This window comes from Esox lucius, chromosome 23, assembly GCF_011004845.1.
Source record: "Esox lucius isolate fEsoLuc1 chromosome 23, fEsoLuc1.pri, whole genome shotgun sequence".
NCBI lineage: Eukaryota > Metazoa > Chordata > Actinopteri > Esociformes > Esocidae > Esox > Esox lucius.
The window spans coordinates 17,424,769-17,446,518 of NC_047591.1; the positions used below are offsets into that span (position 1 = coordinate 17,424,769).

At 42.9% G+C, this 21,750-nt stretch overlaps 2 protein-coding genes across 7 annotated transcripts in view; both read left to right on the forward strand.

Annotated features, from left to right (window-relative positions):
• The window catches only part of chchd3a (coiled-coil-helix-coiled-coil-helix domain containing 3a), a 78,133-nt gene extending 75,591 nt beyond the window's left edge, over positions 1–2,542 (forward strand). For all 6 annotated transcript variants that reach the window (XM_029117055.2, XM_029117058.2, XM_029117057.2 and 3 more), the window contains one exon: positions 1,702–2,542. In XM_029117055.2, the coding sequence (XP_028972888.2) occupies positions 1,702–1,711 (10 nt within the window). In that variant the 3' untranslated portion in view covers positions 1,712–2,542. The remainder of the gene's footprint in view (positions 1–1,701) is intronic.
• A 14,375-nt stretch (positions 2,543–16,917) lies between these two features.
• Positions 16,918–21,750, forward strand: part of plxna4 (plexin A4) — a 256,250-nt gene continuing 251,417 nt past the window's right edge. Inside the window, exon 1 of the mRNA XM_029116984.2 lies at positions 16,918–17,089. The gene's annotated coding sequence lies outside the window, so the exon portion shown is untranslated. The remainder of the gene's footprint in view (positions 17,090–21,750) is intronic.

Below are 21,750 nucleotides of genomic sequence, written 5' to 3' on the forward strand. Positions count from 1 at the left end.
CTCTTTTGGTTTGTGGTGCTGAAAATAATGTATTCCTTCTTTGTTGTCTGCCTCTGTAAAAAGTGTTGAAACCTGTTATAAAACAGCTTAAAGAGGTTTTGTTTTTCTCCACATGCTTCTCCAAGACAACTTGCTATACTCTGTCCTTTCACATCTACTCAGTTAGGATTTGTCCATTCGGTCATATGACAAATAGATTGTTTTCAAGGGACCCCTTCTCCTTTATTACCTTTTGTTGCTTTTTAGGCTGGCTTGTGTTAGCATGTTACGTGTCCCCATTGGTGAAGAGAGAGGCTGTGAGACTGTTGTTGTTTGTCAGCTTTGTCTTTCTAACCTTTCAGTGAGGTAAAACTGTTGAAAGAAAAAAAATAATAATTGAGAAATAAATATTCTTAACACCCTCAATAGGAAATCTTAAGTAGGCATTTGTGACTTCCTCTTTGACTGGGCTATAAATATGATGTGACGCATGCCAAACTCCCATAGACATCCATCAACACGGGTAAGAAAAACTCAAATGAGAGACAAAAGGTTGTTAACTTTCAGAAATTCGTCGGTGGCAGCTATAAAATAGTTATACGCCTTAAAATACCCATTAACTGCTGTTGTCTTGGCAAGGTGAGGATGCACAAAGTAATAAATTCAGCGCTGCCAATAACCCACACCTGTTTTGGAGACAAATAGTTACATGTTTTCACACATTTAGCCCAAAATGGTTAACAACAGATAAACAACTAACATTTGTATAGCCTTTTTTGCACATCAAGGGTGCCAATCATTCTAGAGGGGACAGTATATAGTGTAGTGGTGTGATTTGGTCATTTTAACCTGTATATAGTTTGTAGTCTGGTGTGATTTTGTCATGGTAACCTGCATATAGTGTGTAATGGTGTGATTTGGTCATGGTAACCTGCATATAGTGTGTAATGGTGTGATTTGGTCATGGTAACCTGTATATAATGTGTAGTCTGGTGTGATTTGGTGATGGTAACCTGTATATAATGTGTAGTTTGCTGTACAGAATGAATTGACCCACTGATTGTTGGACAACTGCTGTAGGGAGATACTGACATGGATTAATTTAATTAAGAACACAAAAATCAATTGTTCAATGGATGCCTCTTACTGTGTTTCTCTTTCCATCTCTTTCTCTGTCCTTCATTTGTATGGTTCTCTTTCTCACATTTTTGTGGTACTTCTGTCTCCTTGCTCCCTACCCACTCCTTAGTTTCACATTCCTCTGCTTTCTCCTCAATCTCCTCTCCTTCTCAGACCACTTCAGGGAAGGATTTATGTTACTAATGCTATAGCCTGTATCAAAGGGGTATTGAGGTGGAGAGTTGGGATGTGTTGGGGATTTGTGGCCAGACATTAAAGCCCTAACCTTCCCGCCACTTTCTCCCGTCCGTCCAGCCTCTCTTCTCCCGTCCGTCCAGCCTCTCTTCTCCCGTCCGTCCAGCCTCTCTTCTCCCGTCCGTCCAGCCTCTCTTCTCCCGTCCGTCCAGCCTCTCTTCTCCCGTCCGTCCAGCCTCTCTTCTCCCTTCCGTCCAGCCTCTCTTCTCCCTTCCGTCCAGCCTCTCTTCTCCCGTCCGTCCAGCCTCTCTTCTCCCGTCCGTCCAGCCTCTCTTCTCCCGTCCGTCCAGCCTCTCGTCTCCCTTCACTCATATCTTCTGTCTTCTTTTTTCTCTGCTCTCATTCCAGAACAAGCTGAGGACGGGGGGCTAAGAGAGCGAGGTGCTGAGAGTGAAGAAGAGGTCATGGGGTGTTATTGTGTGGCATCGCCGTTGATTGACTGCGAATGGACAGAGAGTAGAGACCTCTACCCAGACCTCTTACCTGACCAGAACCAGGAATATGACCCAACCCAACCACCCTGAGAGAGATGGACACCCCTGAACACCCACTAACCCCCCCGAACCCCCCCTCCCCCATTACCTTTGATCCGTCCTTAGGGTCCCAGCTACCTGCACCCCACCTCGTACTCCCACCCCACCACATGTCTATCTCTCAGACCAAGAGGTGGTGGTGGTGGTGGCGGGGGTCCCAATAACTAATGAACACAGTAGCATTGTGACAAAACAGCAGCAGCAGTGATAGAAGTGCAACTGTCCGCCATGTCGGAGACACATGGAGACATTCAGGGGCAACGAGTGTGAAGGCCCGGTGGAGTTTCCACAGAGTCAAGCCAGGCCCAGCATCCCCACGGACTGAACCACTGTCACCACCATTATCCAACCGGGTCACTCCCTTACAATGCCAGCAGTTGGACCCGTCCATCCCCTCGCCTCACCTATATGGAAATAAACCTCATGTCCACTCATCAAACACCTGCCCATTCATCTGTAGACCGTGGTCCACCTCACGTATCCGTAGCCCTTCACACCCTCTCACACATACACACGTGCACACACACACACACACACACACCAGTCATGGTTCATTCTGTGTGTTACCGGTATGTTCATATTGTGTCTGCTTGTTTTTGTTTTATTCCAAACCAAGTTGCAATCAGAGGAAATAAAAGAAGGATACGGGAATCACCTGTGGTGTTGTGGAATGTTTTTCATTTAATTGTTTATGTAAAATCTGGTGTACTGTGTGCAGAGGCTGAGGCACAGTTATCTCGTCACCCCGACAACAACACACCTGACACTCAGTGAGAGAGGGAGAGTTAGATGGAAAGAGGGGAATATTGTCTCCCTCTCCTCTCTGTCTCTCTGTATTCCTCCCTCCAGCATCCACACTCAGGGTGATTTTCCACGCCGTCTGCACTCCCGACAAAGAGTGTGTGTGTGTGTGTGTGTGTGTGTGTGTGTGTGTGTGTGTGTGTGTGTGTGTGTGTGTGTGTGTGTGTGTGTGTGTGTGTGTGTGTGTGTGTGTGTGTTAGACAGATCCATGGTCGCCTGGTCAGTGGGGACCTGGTCTTCTCTGCAGCTGGAGATGTATTGGGGAATCCTTATCTCAACACAATCAGAAGACGCACGCTCACTAAACACAAACACAGAGACTGATGGGAGGACGTGGAGCGTGTCTGTGCACTTGCTACTCAGTCTCTTTGTGTCTGACTGCCTATCAGTCAGCCGCCCTTTCACTGACTTTTAGGACCGAGTGCGAGTGTAACACGAAGGGGTGGGGGCGACTGGGGGTGACTGGGGGCTTAAAGGGGGTGTGGGAGTTAACTCTAGAGTGGACACACCAACCCAGTGTCTGGTGTTTGGGAGATTGTTTGAAAGATGAGATCGTGGGTTGACTTGGAAGCACACCTGCGTAATGCAGCATAACAGTAATCCAAAAACAAGTTTACATTACAGTGGCTGCGAAACAGCATGTTTAAAGTTTTGGGATATTTATTACTTCACCGCATCTAAATAACTACTGCCAACAAAACATTTTTTATCTGGACAGGTATTCTTTCTTTGTCTCTCTAGCTTTTTCCATCATTGTTCTTCGATGCCCTTGATCAATCAGTTAAATATTTTATACTGTCATCAAATTCGCTGGTGACAGCTTTCTGAATCAGTTAGCTTGCAGCTCATTTTTGTCATTGAGGAGCTACAGTGAGAAAGCCAGCTTTCAACATGGATCTCAGTAACATTTGTTTTGGCCTGTGGTGTTTACTCACCTATGGTAAGTTGCACACCAGCTCAGTAGCTGTGGCATTAGCCTACTGACGCTGAACTGTGGTTGGCTGACTTCAGTGCTTCTTTAATTGTGTTCCCGTCCTCCAGATAGAAAGCAACAGCAGCTTCTTAACGATGAGTCACCAATCACATTTGTATTAGTGAATTGCCCAGTATTTCTCCCTCTAACCCTCCCCAGCTGCCAGGTGCCTCCATTTCCATTCTCTCAGTCTCTCTTCCCCTCATATTACCCCCCCCCCCCCCCCACCCCATTCTCCCAAACCATCCATCCATCCTGTCTCCCTCTCTCTCCCTGCATCCATCTCCCTCCCTCTCTAAATCAGCTCTGTGTCGCGAGTGGCCGCCTGGCTGACAGGTTGTGAGGTGGACCGGTGGGTGGGTGGTGATTGCCGTTCCTCGCTGGCCAATGAGGTGTGAAGCGTCTGCCAGCATGCCGCTGTAGCTGTGCTCGGAGGGTTGCCCCCTCTGTTACACGCGCTCTCTCCTCTCCTCTCTCTCTCTCTCTCTCCCCCACATACACACGCACTTAAGAAGGCTGCTCTGCTCCTTGTGGCTGGGGCGTCGGGCAGCGGCAGCCAGTTCATTATTTTAATGGAGGCAGATGGCAGCCTGTTCTGTAGGCTCCGTTAGGCTGATGGTTCTATTTATCACCACTCTACATCCCCATCAACACATATCAACCACCACCTGTCTGTTTGGCTGTCTGTCACTCATCTTTATTTCATTGTTCGCTCACTTCCTTTTTATTTTTGGTTCTTACCTTTCTGTCACTCTCTCTCTCTCTCTTTCTGTGTCTTTCTCACTCTTGGTCACTCGGCTTCTTTTTTGTGTCTCCAGCAGTATCTTTGTTATCTTTGTAGTTAGATGGCCATTTTTAAATGTATGTTACACGTTTCTATCTAGGTAGATCAATAGATGAAGGACCTAAGCTCTTTCTTCTATTTGTTTCATTTGATAGGTTTATTTCATTCATGTATACAATTAATGTGTCACACAATTACATTCATTAGGTTTATTTCATCCTGGAGTGGATTTTCATTCAATAAACAAGGAGACAACGTTTTTGTCGGTCTCCGGCAAAATGTGTGCGGCCCCAGTCAATTAAAAGTGATTGGTTCAAAAATTATTTAACTTATACAGTTATTGTGTCTGTTTCATCCCAAGATATTTAATAGTTTTATTGCATTCTGGAGTAGATATTCATTCAATAAACAAGGAGGACACTTTTCTGTCAGCCTCTGGCGAAATCTCTGCCCCCTGGAAAATTTCCAAAAATTACTAAAATGATTCTGTTATTGCGTCTCTCTCCCGCAAACATGTTCAAATGCTTTATTTTGTTCTGAAGTAAATTTTTATTCAGTAAAAATCAGTGGTCACTGTTTTGGTCAGCCAACAGTGAAATCTGTGCTCCCCTGTCAATCAAGAGGGATTACTCAAAGTACTAAACTTATATGGTTATTGTATCTCTCAACAACACATTCAATGGGTGTATTTCATTATGGAGTGGAGTTTAATTCAATTTAAAAGTGGAGACCATTTCTCTCAGCCTCTGGCAAAATCTGGGTCCCCCGTCAATCGAAAGGGATTTTCCCACAAATAATTAAACTTACAAGGACCCCAGTGAGATTCGAACCCAGCACCTCTGGCTTTAGAATGACATTGCTCCACACACAGGGCTACACTGTCAATAGCAGTTATCCCTTAAATATTTGAAGAAGATTTTCATTCTATGAAACTGGGGCACGGTTTCTGTCAGCCACTGGTGGAATCTGTGTCCCCCTGTCAATTGTTCCAGAAAACAACTAAACATCTACCGTTATTGTGTCTTTCCCTCACCCATATATTCAGCAGGTCCATTTCGTTCAACAGTAGAGTTTAATTCCATAAGCAAGCCAGCAAAAAAAAATTCTGTCAGCTGCCAGCAAAATCTGTGCCCCCATGTCAATCAAAAGTGAATGTTCCTTTTCCATAAATTACAAAATGTATACTGTTATGGTGTCTCTTATCAACATAGGTTCATTTCATTCTGGAGTAGAGTTTAATGACGCTCAGTACTGCTTTGGAGGACAGAAGAGGAAAGAAGGATGTCTCAGCTCATCGAACTCCAGACGCTGGGCAATTGTGTCCCCTAATTTGTTCGTAGGGGCTGTGTTGAGATTGTATGATTAACTGAGCCCTAAAGAAAGCCCTGAAGCTAGAGCCAATATATGTAAACATTACCCAGATCTTTAAATTGTTTGGGTCAACATGTCATTTACTGCATCTTGCTTTGGCCTGAAATATTGCAGCTACAGAAAATTGAAAGTTTTATAGAGCATGTCCAAATAATCTCAAAATAACTTTGAACCAATTCTTTGAGCTTCACAGCTTTTTAGAGACACTGAGATTATATGGGCATGAAATCTTATAACATTTGTCCTAAAAACTTTAAAGGTGACTATTTCGGATGGTCATTTTAAATCTTACCAAACTACTGTATTATCCTCATACCTCTGTCTCCATATGGCCCCAGGCAGATGCAGTGCGGAGATACACTCTGCAAGTAGAAGGCACATGAATATCCGTCAGCCAGTGGCCACTAAACCAGTTATAGGGTCCATGCATAAGCCCATCCAGCCGGAAAATGGAATTTCAGTTTACTCCTTATCCCAACCATTCTAAGTATGTCTTTATGGGGGGGGGGGGATGTTTCCCTTTTAACCATGGAATCTTCATAGTAGGCTGCAACTGTTTGCATCCTTTCTGTTTCCATCAGTATTGGTTGAAAGGGCAAACTGTGATTGCTATACCATAGTAAATCCACTTGAGGATTTATTTAGGAGAGCGGTGTTTGCTTAAAAATCTATGTGGCTGCTTATTTTGTTGTTGTTTCAATAGCAGACTGCCCCTTAAAATTATGTTTTAGATTTACACATACTGGCCTGCACCTGATGAATTACTGACTAATTGTGTGTTAATACACAGTCCCCATATTTTAGGGCACCAAAAGTACTGGAACATTTGGCTTGACGTGTATACAGGAAGTCAGGTGTGCCGTCTCATCGTTTGTTCAGGCGTAAGAGAGCTGTCACGGTGTAGTCTTGATTCTAAGCTTTGCGTTTACTATTGATGTCTGTTCTTGTTTTCTGTCAACATGACGATCATAGAGCTGTCAAGGAAAAATCATAGATTGACGTGTATATTTTTGTGTATCTAATAAAAATAGCAGAAACCTTAGACTTACTAAAGAGCGAAAGCATTGGTGACCTCAGCAATCGCAAATGCCCTGGTAGGTCATGGAAGGTCTTTAAATTGGAGGATGCTTTTTTTTGGCGGACCACGTAAGCAGAGCCGGTTAGGAAGAGCGGAAGTCTCTTACGAATGTCTCTTAGTTAGTGAGTTAGTGACCCGACTGCCCGCCCGCCCAGTGTTAAATAACATACTGGTTTGAGACGTGGACTACTGTGCAGGTGACCGGGGTTCGATCCTCGCCACAGACCAAACAAATCAGGTGTTGGGATTTGTTCAGGAGAGACTAGAACTTTGCTGACTACAAGCTTCAGTAGCTACATTACTGTATATTGCTCTTATCGTCAATATACACCGTGTACTGTAGGTCACGTGGCGTAGTGATTAACTATTCGGCTCTCATTGTTTTCTAATGAAACGAATCCTCCATGGAGTGATTCGAGTCATTGTTTTCCTTATTGGTATTGTATAGCTACAGTATTAGCGAGCCATCTGCAGTCTCTTTCTAATTCAACGTGTTGAATGTAGTGTAGCGATCCCGTTATACCTGTTGTTGGTTTGGATATTAACTCGTGTAGGGAACCGTGGAGTTTCGACTAATTGCTTTGACAATGCAATAATTAAATAGACACCACACCTCTACGCACATACCATGTGCACCCGCTCCCACTGTTTAAGTAGCGTAGTGGGTAAAGACACAGTCTGTCACATAGTAAACTGTGGATTAAATCCAGCCTGGGCAACAACATTCATCCCTTCTAATGGTGGGCTGGCAGAACTAGGCTTGCCTGGTTCCTTGTCTTGTTTTTTAAACTACCCAACAGATCAGGAACACAATGAGGTGGGATGTGTGAAAGTGTCAGCTGTTACCATCCAAAGGCATTTTAAGCAGAAATACAGAGGCTGTGTTGCTTGGTGTGAAACACTAGTGTGTGACCAGGTTACATCCAAAATGTACCTAAAAGACTCTGCAAAGTTCTGGAATTATTGGACAACTAGGACAAAGATGATGTTGGCTGGATGAAAATGTGAAAGAAAGGTTCTCGGCATACCTTACTCATCTGTGATGTAGGATGAGGGCTGCTTAGCGGTTAGCTATGTCACAGAGACATCAGGGTTCAAATTGTGCTTGTGCATTTGTCTGGGGGTTCCACTGAGGGTGGTTCTATTGGCCAGCACTGTCCGAGTCAAGGCGAATAATAAACAAATATGTTTCAATCAATCAAATGGATTTATAAAGCCCTTTTTACATCAGCAGTTGTCACAAAGTGCTTTTACAAAACACCCGGCCCTAAACCCCAACAAGCTAACAGTAGTGTTGAATTTCCCTAAGGAAGGCCGAAATTTAGGAAGAATCCTAGAGAGGACCCAGGCTCAGATGGGTGGCCAGTCATCTCCTGGCTGTGCCTCGTTTGCATTTTCTCTTTGCGCTCCAGCGACTTCTTGTGGCGTCATGGGTGTCTGGGAGCTCAACAACAGAGGTAGAAGGCCAGAGGGTGTGTTCTTTCCAAAGCAAAAGTAGAAGTCTGGTCTAGACTTTCAGGTGAGCAGGGTGATAAGAACCAGAGAGGCACTGGATGTTCTTCAGAAGACACATTTCTTGAACGACTGTCAAGTTGTTGCGATAAGGGGGAGCCTTAATCACAAATCAGATCTTAAGAAATTGGGGAGAGGAATAGGAAGAGAAAAAAGAAGTATGGCGTAAGGGTGTTATGTTTCAGGCCTGTTTTAATGCCATTGGAAATTGGTCACTTGATAAAGCTTTCATGATAAAAGCACATCGGCACCATAGACAGCAAGCAGCTTTTACAATGAACATTCCGGAGGCTACTATAAAGACAGGCTAATGAATGCTGCAGTTCTGTCTTACTAAAATAATGCAAAATGAATGCTGAAAGTTGATTATTCATGCAACACAACTACTGACTGGCAGTTGGGATTACAGTATGGGCTACTGTTATATAAACACATTCATTGGAACATTAAACTGTGGTTGCCTAGGTAAGCATAGTTGTGCAACATAATATCCGATCACTATATATATGTCATGCAATACTGGCCTATTTGATGATAATGTGGGAATTATTTGATGAGCCTGCATCTAAATATATTTTAAAATAAAAAAACATATAAATCATTAGCCCTGACTGATTAGACTAAATGAAATGGCTATGCTTCCATCATTCTGATATCCCTGGCAGAGTATGGGCAGATCTTCAACAGCACTTGCCGTTAATGAAGCTGTCAAAGTTGATTATTTTATAAATAACTTCTAATTTCATGACCTTTAGAACCACAAAATAAGTTTCAAATGTGTCAGAGTAATCTTTTCAAAGCCATTTGTACAGATAATTGTTATGTAGCCTAGAGGTCAAAGGTCCATGCCTGATTGCCCTGGACATTCAGGAAATGTGTCAGATGGGTAGCTGTGAATAATGGGATCTGATGTTGTTATACTCCCATGGAAGGAGGACCTTGCTGAAGCGTGTTAGACTGATAAAAAAAACATAACAAAATGATAGCATACACTTGTATACTGTTTCACTCCTTTCTTTATTTGACCTCCGCTGGGAGATTGCGAAATGACCAAAATCATTAGGATGCAGCAGAGGAACAAAGTGGAGGCCTCTGTTGGTCAGGTGAAGAGGAGGCCCCATACGAATTCTCACAGGGTCACTGGCTGGACGAGCGGGAGAGTAGCGGCCCCAGCTAACCCTGACCGCTTTCAAGTTTGTGAATGAAATGCCTGTTTATTTCTATCCCTCAGCGTCTGTGTCCAGCCATACCTCATGTGACGTTACAGTGGCTTTGGATATAAGTGTCTGCTAAATCACTCCAATGTAAACACATTCACTTTACCCAACAGGAGCTTGCTGCTATTGTCATGACAATAAAAAATGTATACATTTACACGGGTATACTATTAAAACCATGGGCTAGTAGCTGATAGGCTGACAAGATTTCAGATTGTTAATGTGAATACAAAAGTCTATGAGCACTTCAAATATTGTGAGTGTGGGTTGCCGTTCACACAGGGAAAGGTGGATTTGACTCTCAGGGCCCATGGCTTGACTGGGTACAATGATGGTGATAATATATATGTTGTATAAGTGAGGGGACCCAGGATTCCTGACAAACACAACCATCTTTGATTTCACGCCTTCTTCATTGTCTTGTCTTTAGGGAGTAGTGCTACAGTGAGAATATTGCATGTTAAAACACAAACACACACACATACAATATTCATTTTATCCGCCATAAGGGCTGCCCTGATATTACTTGCCTCGAGGCATCTAGCGCTTACCCACAGACAAACACAAGCGAACATGCACACACAACCTTGGCAGAAACAAGGCACGGTCACAATTCACGGTCACCTGGCCCTTTATTTGAGCGACTGGGGGAACACTCCCAGTCAAGTGAACCTGAGTGTTAACCCACAGCTTAAAGCTCATCCACAGACTGAGGCCTTTCCACTGGCGCCGCAGATGGATTCATTAGCTAGCTTCTGTTCATGCTAATCACTAACCAGGGTTAAGTATTTATAAGGTGGAAAGCTTTTGTTTAGACTTGACCTTTCTCCAGAGCTCATTAACATGTGGCTGTTAACTGGTGTTTTTTTCATGTCGCCACAGTCCCGAGGCGATTATTGATTCTGATTATGCCAGGGTTGAGATGAGGTAAACGGATGTAGGTTGGCGTTAGTGCAGTTTGAATGACATTGTTGTTATCTGTGCGTGTGTGTGTGTGTGTGTATGTGTGTGTGTGCGCTTGTGAGGGCGAGGGAGAGCACACTTGTAGTGTTGACAGAGCCTGGACAGGAGATAGCCTTCTTATCAGTCCAGAGAAAGCACATTGTCTTTAATTGACGCGGACAGACTGACAAGCAGACAGACAGACAGGCAGTCAGTCTACTTCCTTCTCTACCTTCCTCCGTGCCTCCCCCTCTATATTCCCATCTACCTCCCCCTTATCTCCTTCAAGCTCCCCTTCATTTTCAACTCCATATCTCTACATCCCCTCTATCTCTCTTCATGCTTACTCTCTCTCCTCTTTCTCTATCTCCCTCATCCCCCCTCTATCATTACTCCATATCTCCTCTTTCTCCTCTATAGCCCCTCTATCTTCTCTCTGTGTTGCCCTCTATCTCCTCCTCAGTCTCAACCTCTACCTCTTCTCTGCCTCTCCTCTAAACTATTAATGTTTGGTCAGGTCCGGTTGGACTCAATTCCACAGTAATGCAGCATCTTGTTACAGCATGCTGCCTTTTGCCCTGAAACAAGAGCATGCACATGATCACCCAGGTTTTCCAGTAATTAAAGGGACACAGCATAGGTATTCAGTGTTAAGGAACACGCATGTAGGAAATAGGCAGCGCATTACTTCTGAGAACAGTGTTTTTCTCAGATCTTGGTGAGAGATCGGTTGGCCCTTGGCGATGGTGCCTACAACCAGTTTAGGTTTTCACACCTTTAAATCTTGTTCCATGTAAGTTGAAGAATAAATGTGGTCCCATGTAAGTTCAAGACTAAATGTTGTCCTATGTAGGTTGATGATTACATGCATTCCAATGTATTGTTGATGAAATGTAGTCCTATGTCGTTTGAAGACTGATGCAGTGATAAGTAGTTTGATGATGAAATGTAGTCCTATGTCGTTTGAAGACTGATGCAGTGATAAGTAATTTGATGATGAAATGGAGTCCTATGTCGTTTGAAGACTGATGTAGTGATAAGTAGTTTGATGATGAAATGGAGTCCTATGTCGTTTGAAGACTGATGTAGTGATAAGTAGTTTGATGATGAAATGGAGTCCTATGTCGTTTGAATACTGATGCAGTGATAAGTAGTTTGATGATGAATTGGAGTCCTATGTACGTTGATAATGAATAACAGTGTGTGTACAGACAGTGTATCTGGTATAGAACAAATTCATGGTGATGATGTGAAGATGTAGACTGACACTACCCCTTTAGCCACACACAAAAACACAACACAATCACACAACTCAGTCTTGTCCCTAGTTGTGTATTTCTGGTGTTGTGTAAAGCCGGGGCTGAGATGAATGTGTAATGGAGTCCTGGTGATTCCCTTCAGATATCCTAGGAGGGTTACACTGCCCTTATAGTACATCATGTAGCTGGAATTCAGATCCTTTCCTCCCTGCAATATATTGTGCTACAGGGGTTGTGTTGTGTGCGTTGGTATATATCTTAGCTATATACATTTGGTTTTATAGTAAATGCTACACCTGCGGTTTCATTCTCGTGGCAATTGTATTTGTCTTTCCATTGGGAACTGCCATGGGTCTATTTCAGTATGGTGGCTTGTTTTATTGATACTGTCAATGTTGCTGTGGCTGCTAGATTGAACCAATCACATTATTTTATGTCCCAATATTACCAGTAATGATTTGGATATAGGGAGAGATCAGTGTTTATTATTGGTTGGCAGTTGTAAGGAGATAAGTATGCTAGTTGAGCTGTAATATATGAATATGACAAGTGATGAAAATTCCTTTAAAGAATGCACATTTGGAATTCAAGAAACATGTTAATTATGTATAATTGTTTTGTGTGTTTCTTTTTATTTTACTCTCACAGTCTTCGTCTTTCTCTCACACACACACACTCACATAGACACATATCTAACACATCAAACATTTAACTCCTATAATGTGAGTCTTGAAGCAGCCTGCCATACATTGTATAATCTCTTTCTTTATCTTGTTCCACACTCAGTTGACTCTGGATTGCTTCACAACAAGCTCCTGGACAGGTGCAGAGTGTGATGCCAATTCATCGTCATTAACCATGGCTGGGGAGGGCTTGGGTAGCAGGGAGGCTTCTGGGTAGCACAGAGGTTTCTGTGTAGGGACACATATTGACATGACAGCTGGGTTATGATGTAGTGATAGACATGCAACATAAGATGTCTACAAAGTGAATGAATGTCTATGCATCTGCCGGGTTCCTCCACATATGTTTCTGTGCATGTCTGTTAACTTAGAGCAGGCCAACGACCCCATTTTGATATCTAAAAATGATCACCACCCCATCCTGTGGATTAGTGTCCACTAAATTTTAAAAGTCAATGTGTGGAGAGGAGGAGAAAGAAAAAACAAAAAGGAAAAAAGCCTTCTTCTTTCATCTTCCCCCTCTGTTTCTCAGATGAGAGAGGTAGAGTGATGAAGTAAAAAAGTGAGACAGACTGTGTTCAAACCGACACACACACACACACACACAGAGAAAGAGATATCTCCCAGAGTTATGTCCTCTGTGACCAAGCAGCAGCCATGGGAGGCTACTACAGAGAACAACTGAGGCAGAAAGAAAGGCCCTTCAATGCCTCATCCTCTGAGAGATGCTGCCGTGAACCCAGAAGAACACACACACACACACAACAGAACTGCATTCAAAGTGAGGACCGTATATGAAATACCCTTAAAAAATAAATCAATCCATACCTCCTAGCCCTAACCCTAACCTCAATAACCTAACTTTTGTGAGTAAACATAATCTAACCCTAACCCCTAAAACTAACCCATAATCCCTAAACTCATCCCTAATTCTAAGACTAATTCTAACCCTAAATGTAATTCTACTCGTAACCCTAAAATTAACACAAACCCTAGAACATTTTATTGTGTATTTGAGGACTGGCCAATAGGTAATTGCTTTCTCAAAATGTCCTCCCTTAAATGAAGTAAAATTCCGGTCCTCACTTTGATAGCAAGTCCAGTACACAAGCAAATGTACAGACACTGTACTTGTTAGACTGTTACAATTAGTCAAAACTTTGTCTTTTCTATACTTTGTGGCACGCGGGTCCTGTCTGGCTCCGGCTAGGCGAGGGCGCGCTGGCCACAATGATTCAGGACCCGGGAGAAGGATGGTACAGGCTTAGGCCCGTGGGGTGAGCATCGGACGAGCACCGCAGGCTGCTGGAACCTTCTAGAGACAACTGGGAGGGACAGCCCCACCCCTCCACGCCTGCCTCTCATGAAGGGTAATCCGAGCAGCTATATATGAAGGACAAAATACGTTTGAATGTGTGGAAAAAGAGAAGAGACTAATGGTGGGTGTGGGTGTGTGGGACAGCTGTACCTGAGTTCTCCTTCACATTCTATTCCCCATTAGTGCATTTTGTTTGTGCAAATAAAATGCCCTTTAGGCCTTATTACTGGCATCCCGTCTCATGTCTTTGACAGGCCCCCTCACAACATGAGGGGATCAGAGACCTAACCCAACCCTGACCGAGAAACCCATGTTTTTGCATGTTTTGCTTTAAACATAATCCCTAAACCATAAATAAATTAATCTACAGGGGACCGGGCAAAAAACCTTGTGTGGACTGATTTGACTGTGTTTGTGGAGACTGAATTGACTATCTTTGTGGGGACTGATTTGACTGTGTTTGTGGGGACTTCACACGACACAAAGACTATTTACCATACCAGCGCTAATCAGATCAGGCACAAGGCAGATAAAAATATTCAGTTTTCAAATCCTAAATCAAATATATGCTCATCAAAAACCTGTCTTAGTCAATCTCGTTAAATTACTAAAATAAATGTAATTTTACTAAATCTTATGTGTTTCGCCTGAAGATGTAGCAACAGTTAATCTGGCTCATTTCCATTCAAATAAAGCAAATCCAAGGATTCTAATCAATTAGAATAATATGGTAAAATGTGTTAAAAGAATAAATGAATTCCAACTGGATTGGTAAGACCGTAGATCATATTGCGGTTATATGTCTGTGTGTACATTTGTGCTTGTGCATGTGCGTGTATGTGTGTGTATATGTGTGTATTCGCAAAGATCGGCAATCTGTTATTTCATTAACATAGAAACAGTGCAGCTTTGCATGATACGACTGAATCAACATCAACTCAGTCCATGCCTTATGACGTTTTCCACAAACACAGCACAGTCAATCAGCGGTCTTATTCATTTGGTGCTGGTGGTGTGTGTGTGTGTTTGTGCATAGCATGCCAACTGCAGCATTGAATCCTTTCCCCTCTCAGCCCTTTGTTAGCTGCCTAGGTGACTAAACATAATGAACAATCCTGAGAACAGCAAATTCACTGCACCCTACCGCAGCCCCCCCAACCCACCCACACACACACACATACACACACACACACACACACTGAAGGACATTACTCCAGCTTGCCTCCACAATGTTTACAGTAATGGGTGTTGAACACTTGAGGAGCCGGATTGGTCTATGCAGTGAAACTGTCCTTTAAACGTCACCTTGTGAAAATGCAACACAACTACAGTATATCCTGAGGCACTGCCGTGTGCAAAACAAACACACACGCACGCGCGCCCATGCATGCGCACGCACGCACGCACGCACACACGCACATACGTGCTACTGTACGAGAGTGTAGAGGCGTATGTGGTTTCTGAGCGTAGTACATCTATGCTAACACTCCACTCAGGTGGAAGATTGAATTAATGTGTCAACTTCCAGTATAGTCTGTATTTGTTTTCTGGTTGCGTCTACTGCTTATGGAATTTACATATGCACTGGTAGATAACAGCTGCAGCCATGCTCATCACTGCAACGGGACAGTCTTACTCTCTCTCTCTCTCTGTCACTTACAGGGAACCAACCAGTTTACACTCACCATCCACTTACTGCAGCAGGGGGGAGTGGGGTTGGGGGGGAGTGGAGAAAGGGGAGAGTTAGAGACGTTCTCCGCATTTCAAACGGTAATGTCTAAGTAGTCAGCTCTTTTCACTGTTTGTAATACTTTGTTACACGTACGATTGTACATACAAATATTTGACAGAAATAAATAGGTTTTCTTTAAATGCGTTTGTCAATAATTCACTGAGAGTTCAGTAGGCCAGCCCTCAGCACCGTATCCTGCCACGGCACATGATAAACCTCATCAGGTCATTGCGGACTCCAACAGCAGCCCCCAACAGCAGCCCCCCCCCCCCCCATTCCATTGTTCAAAACAGTCTGTGAAACTAGGTGGTGTATATACTTTGTTGCAGGTCTGTTGGCAGCATCTGTATAGGCCAGATAGTTGTGCACTGCAGCACAGGCCTTCACAACATGTGTACATTTGTCTGGTAGGAATTCCGACGGTATGCCTAGAATTCTCCATCTTGTGACCGTCATACCAAATGAGTTCTGGCCCGTGAATGTCGATAGTCGTAGATCCTCTTGCTGTCATCCAGATTGGCACCTGGTAAAGCAGAATATACATTGACATTTAAAATAACATAACACGTTTAACAAGTATTAAGTATATGTATGTACAAGTGGTATGTATAGATTAATGCAAATGCATTACCTATTCATTGCACTGGCAATTCTAAATGTGCATTGTAAGCAAACAAAGAAGGGCAGAACATTTACAGGTATAAATCTATAATTTATGTAATATATTTGTCTGCTTATGATTTAACCCTCCAGATATTTTCAGAATATCAATAAATAATTGTTTACTTTGAAAGGGCCTCAAGCAATGCATGCATCTCCAACGATGACATGGGCATGGTGACTCCTATCCCAGAAGAGTTTGCAGGTGGAGGGATAGCAATTGCCCCCCCTTGAAGTGGGTGGCTTGATGTGTAATAAAGGGTCCCAAGCGATGCAGAAGATCGTTGAAACATCCTAAAATATTTTAAATACACCTATTCGTCCGTCTTACGCATCTGTTGAACAAGCACACAGTATTCTCCCTCGTCTGCTCGAGACATATTCGAAGGCCTCGACAACCTCCTTTTTGCGTCTTCTCCCTTTCCTTATAATGAACTGTAGGCAAATCAGTTCTTCCAACTCATCGTCCTCAATTAATTTTACACGTTCTCTCAAATTCGCCCTTGTAGAAATAGATCGTTGTTTGCGTCTTCCCAGTTCTAACTAGATAAGAGGCGTGGAGGTGGGTAGGAGAGAGCAGACTCGATACTAGAAGGAGTCGGGTTTTAGAGAGGTTGGCTAAGGGAAGTCTTGAACCCGTCATTCACCTGTGCGCCTTTGCCAATCAGAGCTACGACAGGGCCATTATGCCCTTTGTCACTTCGACCAATTCAGTCATTGACCGGTGTTGACACGCAGTAGCGCAAACGCAAAGATAATATCCTGAAGTTGTTTTCTGAACAAACGTCCCCTGAATATTTTACTGCGAATATGTTAGTACAGTGGGAGTCCAACATTTGGGAACGTACCAGTCCTGAACAAACAACTATTGAGGTAGGCTATCTCCATTCCACTGTAGCAACCTGCAGGAAGCTAGAACAATAACTAGTCTTAGTGATTAACCAATATTGACGAAGGAAAAGTAAATAAAACCTGTCTAATTTTTCACCATTTTGCTAGTCACGAATGTGATCGCAATGCATTTAGCAACAAAAGGAATATGCCTTTTTGACCTACCATTTTCTAACGATGCCAATTCATTTGATTGACACGAGGAAAACGCTAACTCTCGGTGACATTAATTTCCATTTAAAGGACCTAGCTAAATAGTAAAGGGATTCAACTTTATAGACAGGTCACCAGACAGTAAGCAGATTGTAGCATACATTGTTTAATTCACTGTATAGTAATTATAATACTATATCATATTAGTTGTTCATTTTCTCACGTTGTGTGCCACTGTGTTCACACCAAATAGAAAATCATGTCAGGCTCAAATGTAAAGAGATTAGAGTGTAGGTTTGCGTTGAACACCACACAAAGGTTATTGAAGACTAAATAATTTAAGTCAAAATATTGTTCCATATGAAAACGCTATAGGATCTTCTCCACTGTTTTCATTTTTTAGGGCACCCTCATAGGCCTAAATTACACTCAAATAACCCTGGCTTATTGGCTACTGCCCCGACTCAGTGTAATTATCTACCAGAAGTTGCACAGCCTTTTTGAAATGTCACGGTTTCTGCTGTGGAGGCCAGACAGTTGCCCCCCCCCCCCCCCATTGATGGAGAGTTTGGCTTGTAGAAGAAGATATGAATGAGGATGGGAGAGACAAGAGGGTGGCTAGTAGGTGGTGTGAAGGAGGCTGGCTTGTAGGAAGAGGTGAGTAGGAGGTTAGAGGAGAGGCTAACTAGTAGAAGGACGTTAGAGTAGAAGCTAGCTAGTAGAAGGAGGTGAGAAGGAGGTTAGAGGAGAGGCTAGCTAGTGGGCGGATGTCTGAAGGAGGTGTGAATGAGGTTAGGAGGCAGTGAGAGTAAGAAGGATAGAAAACCTTTTTTATCTCTGATTCCCAAACACTGAGGCCTTCTATTCAAGATTTTGATATTCTCTGACATCTCCCCTCATTACTTGAAGATACTCCCAAATGAAGCCCTGTCTCTAGTCTCACAGTAGGGAATGAAAAACGATTCCCAGGTCCATCCTCCTGGCCATGGCCACCAGTTAATGCTAATTTGAGCCAAAATGAATAAGAAATAAATTCAGATCTGAGAGTGTGTGTGTGTGAGAGAGAGAGAGAGAGAGAGAGAGAGAGAGAGAGATCCTATCAGCTTTCTGCTTCCAATCAATATAACTGTGATTCTAATAGAAATTGATTGCATCAAAACTCTTGACCTCAAGTCACAAATGTGATTAAGTAATGTCTAGCCATGACACTTTATTGAAAACAATGAGGCTGGAGAAGTGAATGGGGGGAGAAAGATTAATCTTGATGTGTCATCCGCCCAAAATATCTCTTTCATCTAAGTCTTTTTCGTGTGTGTGTGTTTGTGTGTTAAGATGTGACACATGTCTGTTGAATACAGTGTGAACTAGTTTTTGAAGCACAGCAAGCACAATGCTTTGTATAGTACATACACGTAAAACAAATGTGCTTTTCTTTATTTCATGGCGCTACTCATCCAGCTCCTGAAAAAATAAGCACATTTCTGATGCCGTGTGGCTTCATTTGACTTCAGTAGCGCACTAATACTGACATGTTAATGCTAGCTTAATGATTAGTCTGGTGGCCAGGTCAGTTTAAAGTGTTCAGTAATTACGGGAAATTAGAAGCTTCTGGCATTTGTCCTTTGTTCTTCAGTTTTCATGTTTTGTTTTTCATTGCTCTTACATTGTTTACAAAAAATGAAGGATTCAACAAATAAAAAAATGAAAAAACTGTTGTTTGAGGTTGTCCGTACTATGCGTGTTAGGTGTATTTGTGTATTAATTCTTCTTCCGCCATGAACAGCTCTGGAAAAAATTAAGAGGCCACTGCACCTTTTTCTTTCCTTTCCAAAAAAGTTGAAAAGGAAGGTTTTGAGCGAGGAAGAGAAGTGTTCAATTTGCAGTGGTCTCTTAATTTTAACCCTTCTGTTCCTCACTCAAAACCTTCCTTTCCTACTTATTTGGAAAGGATAGAAAAAGGTGAATTTTTTTCCAGAGCTGCAGGGGAGAGTGTGTAGTAATGTATAAAAAGCTTAATTTGGCCTCCTGACGCAGTGGATGAACTCCAAAAAGAATGGCTGCCATTTAGTTTGGGAACAAGGCCAATATATCTCACCAATAGTTCGATTGAATGAGTTGGTCAAGATCACTGAGTGAACCAGAGAGGGAGAGAGGACCCGAGGGAGAGAGACCCCAGGGAGAGAGAGAGAGAGAGGACCAGAGGGAGAGAGACCGAGAGAGAGGACCAGAGGGAGAGAGACCCAGAGAGAGAGACAGGACCAGAGGGAGAGAGACCCAGAGAGAGAGACAGGACCAGAGGGAGAGAGACCCAGAGAGAGAGAGAACCAGAGGTAGGGGGAGAGATGCTTGGTTAGATTATGGTGCAGATGTTCAGTTGGGTCCAGAACTAATTGGACACTGACACAAGTTTTGTTATTTTGGCTGTTTACCAAAATATATTCAAGTTACAGTTAAATAATGAATATGGGCTTATTAATGTGCTTTAATTTGAGGGTATTCACATCCAAATTGGAGGAAGGGATTAGGAATTACAACTCTTTATTATGTAGGCCTCTCTTTTTCAAAGGACCAAAAGTAATTGGACAGTTGACTCAAAAGCTGTTTCATGGATAGGTATGGGCTATTCCTTTGTTATTTCCTCATCAATTAAGTAGGTAGAAGGTCTGGAGTTGATTCCATGTGTGGCATTTGCGTTTGGAAGCTGTTGCTGTGAACCCATAACATGTGGTCAAAGGAGCTCTCCGTGCATGTGAAACAAGCCAGGCTTAGGTTGCAAAATAAAATATAAAAATCCATCATAGAGATAGCAGGAACATTTGTAGTGGCCAACACAACATTTTGGTACATTCTGAGGAAAAATATTTATCCACCACTAGTGAGCTGTACAACACAATGGATGATCGTAGGATCCTTTCCATGGTAAAGAAAAACCCCTTCACAACATCCAGCCAAGAGAAGAACACTCTCCAGGAGGTAGGCATATCATTATCCAAGTCTACCATATAGAGAAGACTTAACGAGAGCAAATACAGAGGGATCACCACAAGGTGCAAACCATTTATAAGCCTCAAGAATATAAAGGCCTGATTAGACTTTGCCAAAAAACATCTGAAAAAAACAGCCCAGTTCTGGAACAGCATTCTCTGGACAAATGAAATTAATATCAACCTGTACCAGAATGATGGGAAGAAAAAAGTATGGAGAAGGCTTGAAAAGGCTCCTGATCTGAAGCATACCACATCCTCTGTTAAACATGGTGGAGGCAGTGTGATGGCATGGGCATGCATGGCTTCCAATGGCACTGGGCCACTAGGGTTTATTGATTATGTAACAGAAGACCGATGCAGTCAGATAAATTCTGAAGTGTATAGGGATATATTGTCTGGTCCGATTCAGCCAAATTCAGCTAAGCTGATTGGATGGCGCTTCAGTCCAGATGGACAATGACCCAAAACATACTCCGGAAGCAAGTGGAATATTCTTTGATGGGCGAGTCAATCACCTGATCTGAACCAGATCGAGCATGAATTTCACTTGCGGAAGACAAAAATTAAGGTGGAAAGACCCACGAATAAACAACTGAAGACAGCTGAAGTAAAGGCCTAGCAAAGCATCACAAAAGGGGAAACTCAGCGTTTGGTGATGTCCATGCATTTTAGACTTCAAGCAGCCATTGCCTGTACAGGATTCTCATATTAGAAATGAACATTTTATTTATGATTGTGTTAATTTGTTTAATTCAATTTGAGCTCCTAAAATAAGGGGACTGTAATTTAAAATAATTTAAAGTCCAAATCATGAAAATTGTGTCTGTGTCCAAATATTTCTGGACCTAACTGTATGTACCTGAAGTGGCTTGTTGTTGTCTCTCTGTTGCATACTTGTGCAATTGGGCTGTACTCTGCTGGCAAAACTCAGCCCTCATTCAGGGTGGTTGCGGTTGGTGGGTGTCCCTTTGGTTGATGCCTGGCAATGTGGGTGGATTGATTTCCTGCCTATTGGGCCCTGTCAGGGGCCTCCCCCGGGTAGGGCCACAGTGTCGCCGGACCCCCCTGTCTCAGTTCCAAGGTCTTATGCTGCTATACTATTGTGGTGGGGGATTGGGTCAGTTCTCCTTCCCCACTAAGTTCTCCTTCTACACTATAAATCGTTGTTGATATGAGGAATACATTTTCTGAATTTTCCCAGTCTTTAAACTTTATGAGGACATGAGGTCCTGCTCCACACCTGCAGAGTTCCTGGTTTGGGGGGCCTGTTACTGTCTCTGTCCTTGTCCATTTGGTCATACTTCTGACCTAGTCAAAATTTAAATAGACTTTGGATTTAGCCCAGATAAATGTATTAATTATTCCAATTGGACTCTTAATATCTCACCCGGCACAGTCAGAAAAGGACTGGTCACCCCTCTGAGCCTGGGTCCTCTCTAGGTTTCTTCCTAAAATTTGGTTTTTCGGTTTTTCCTAGCCACTGAAATTCAACACTACTGTTGT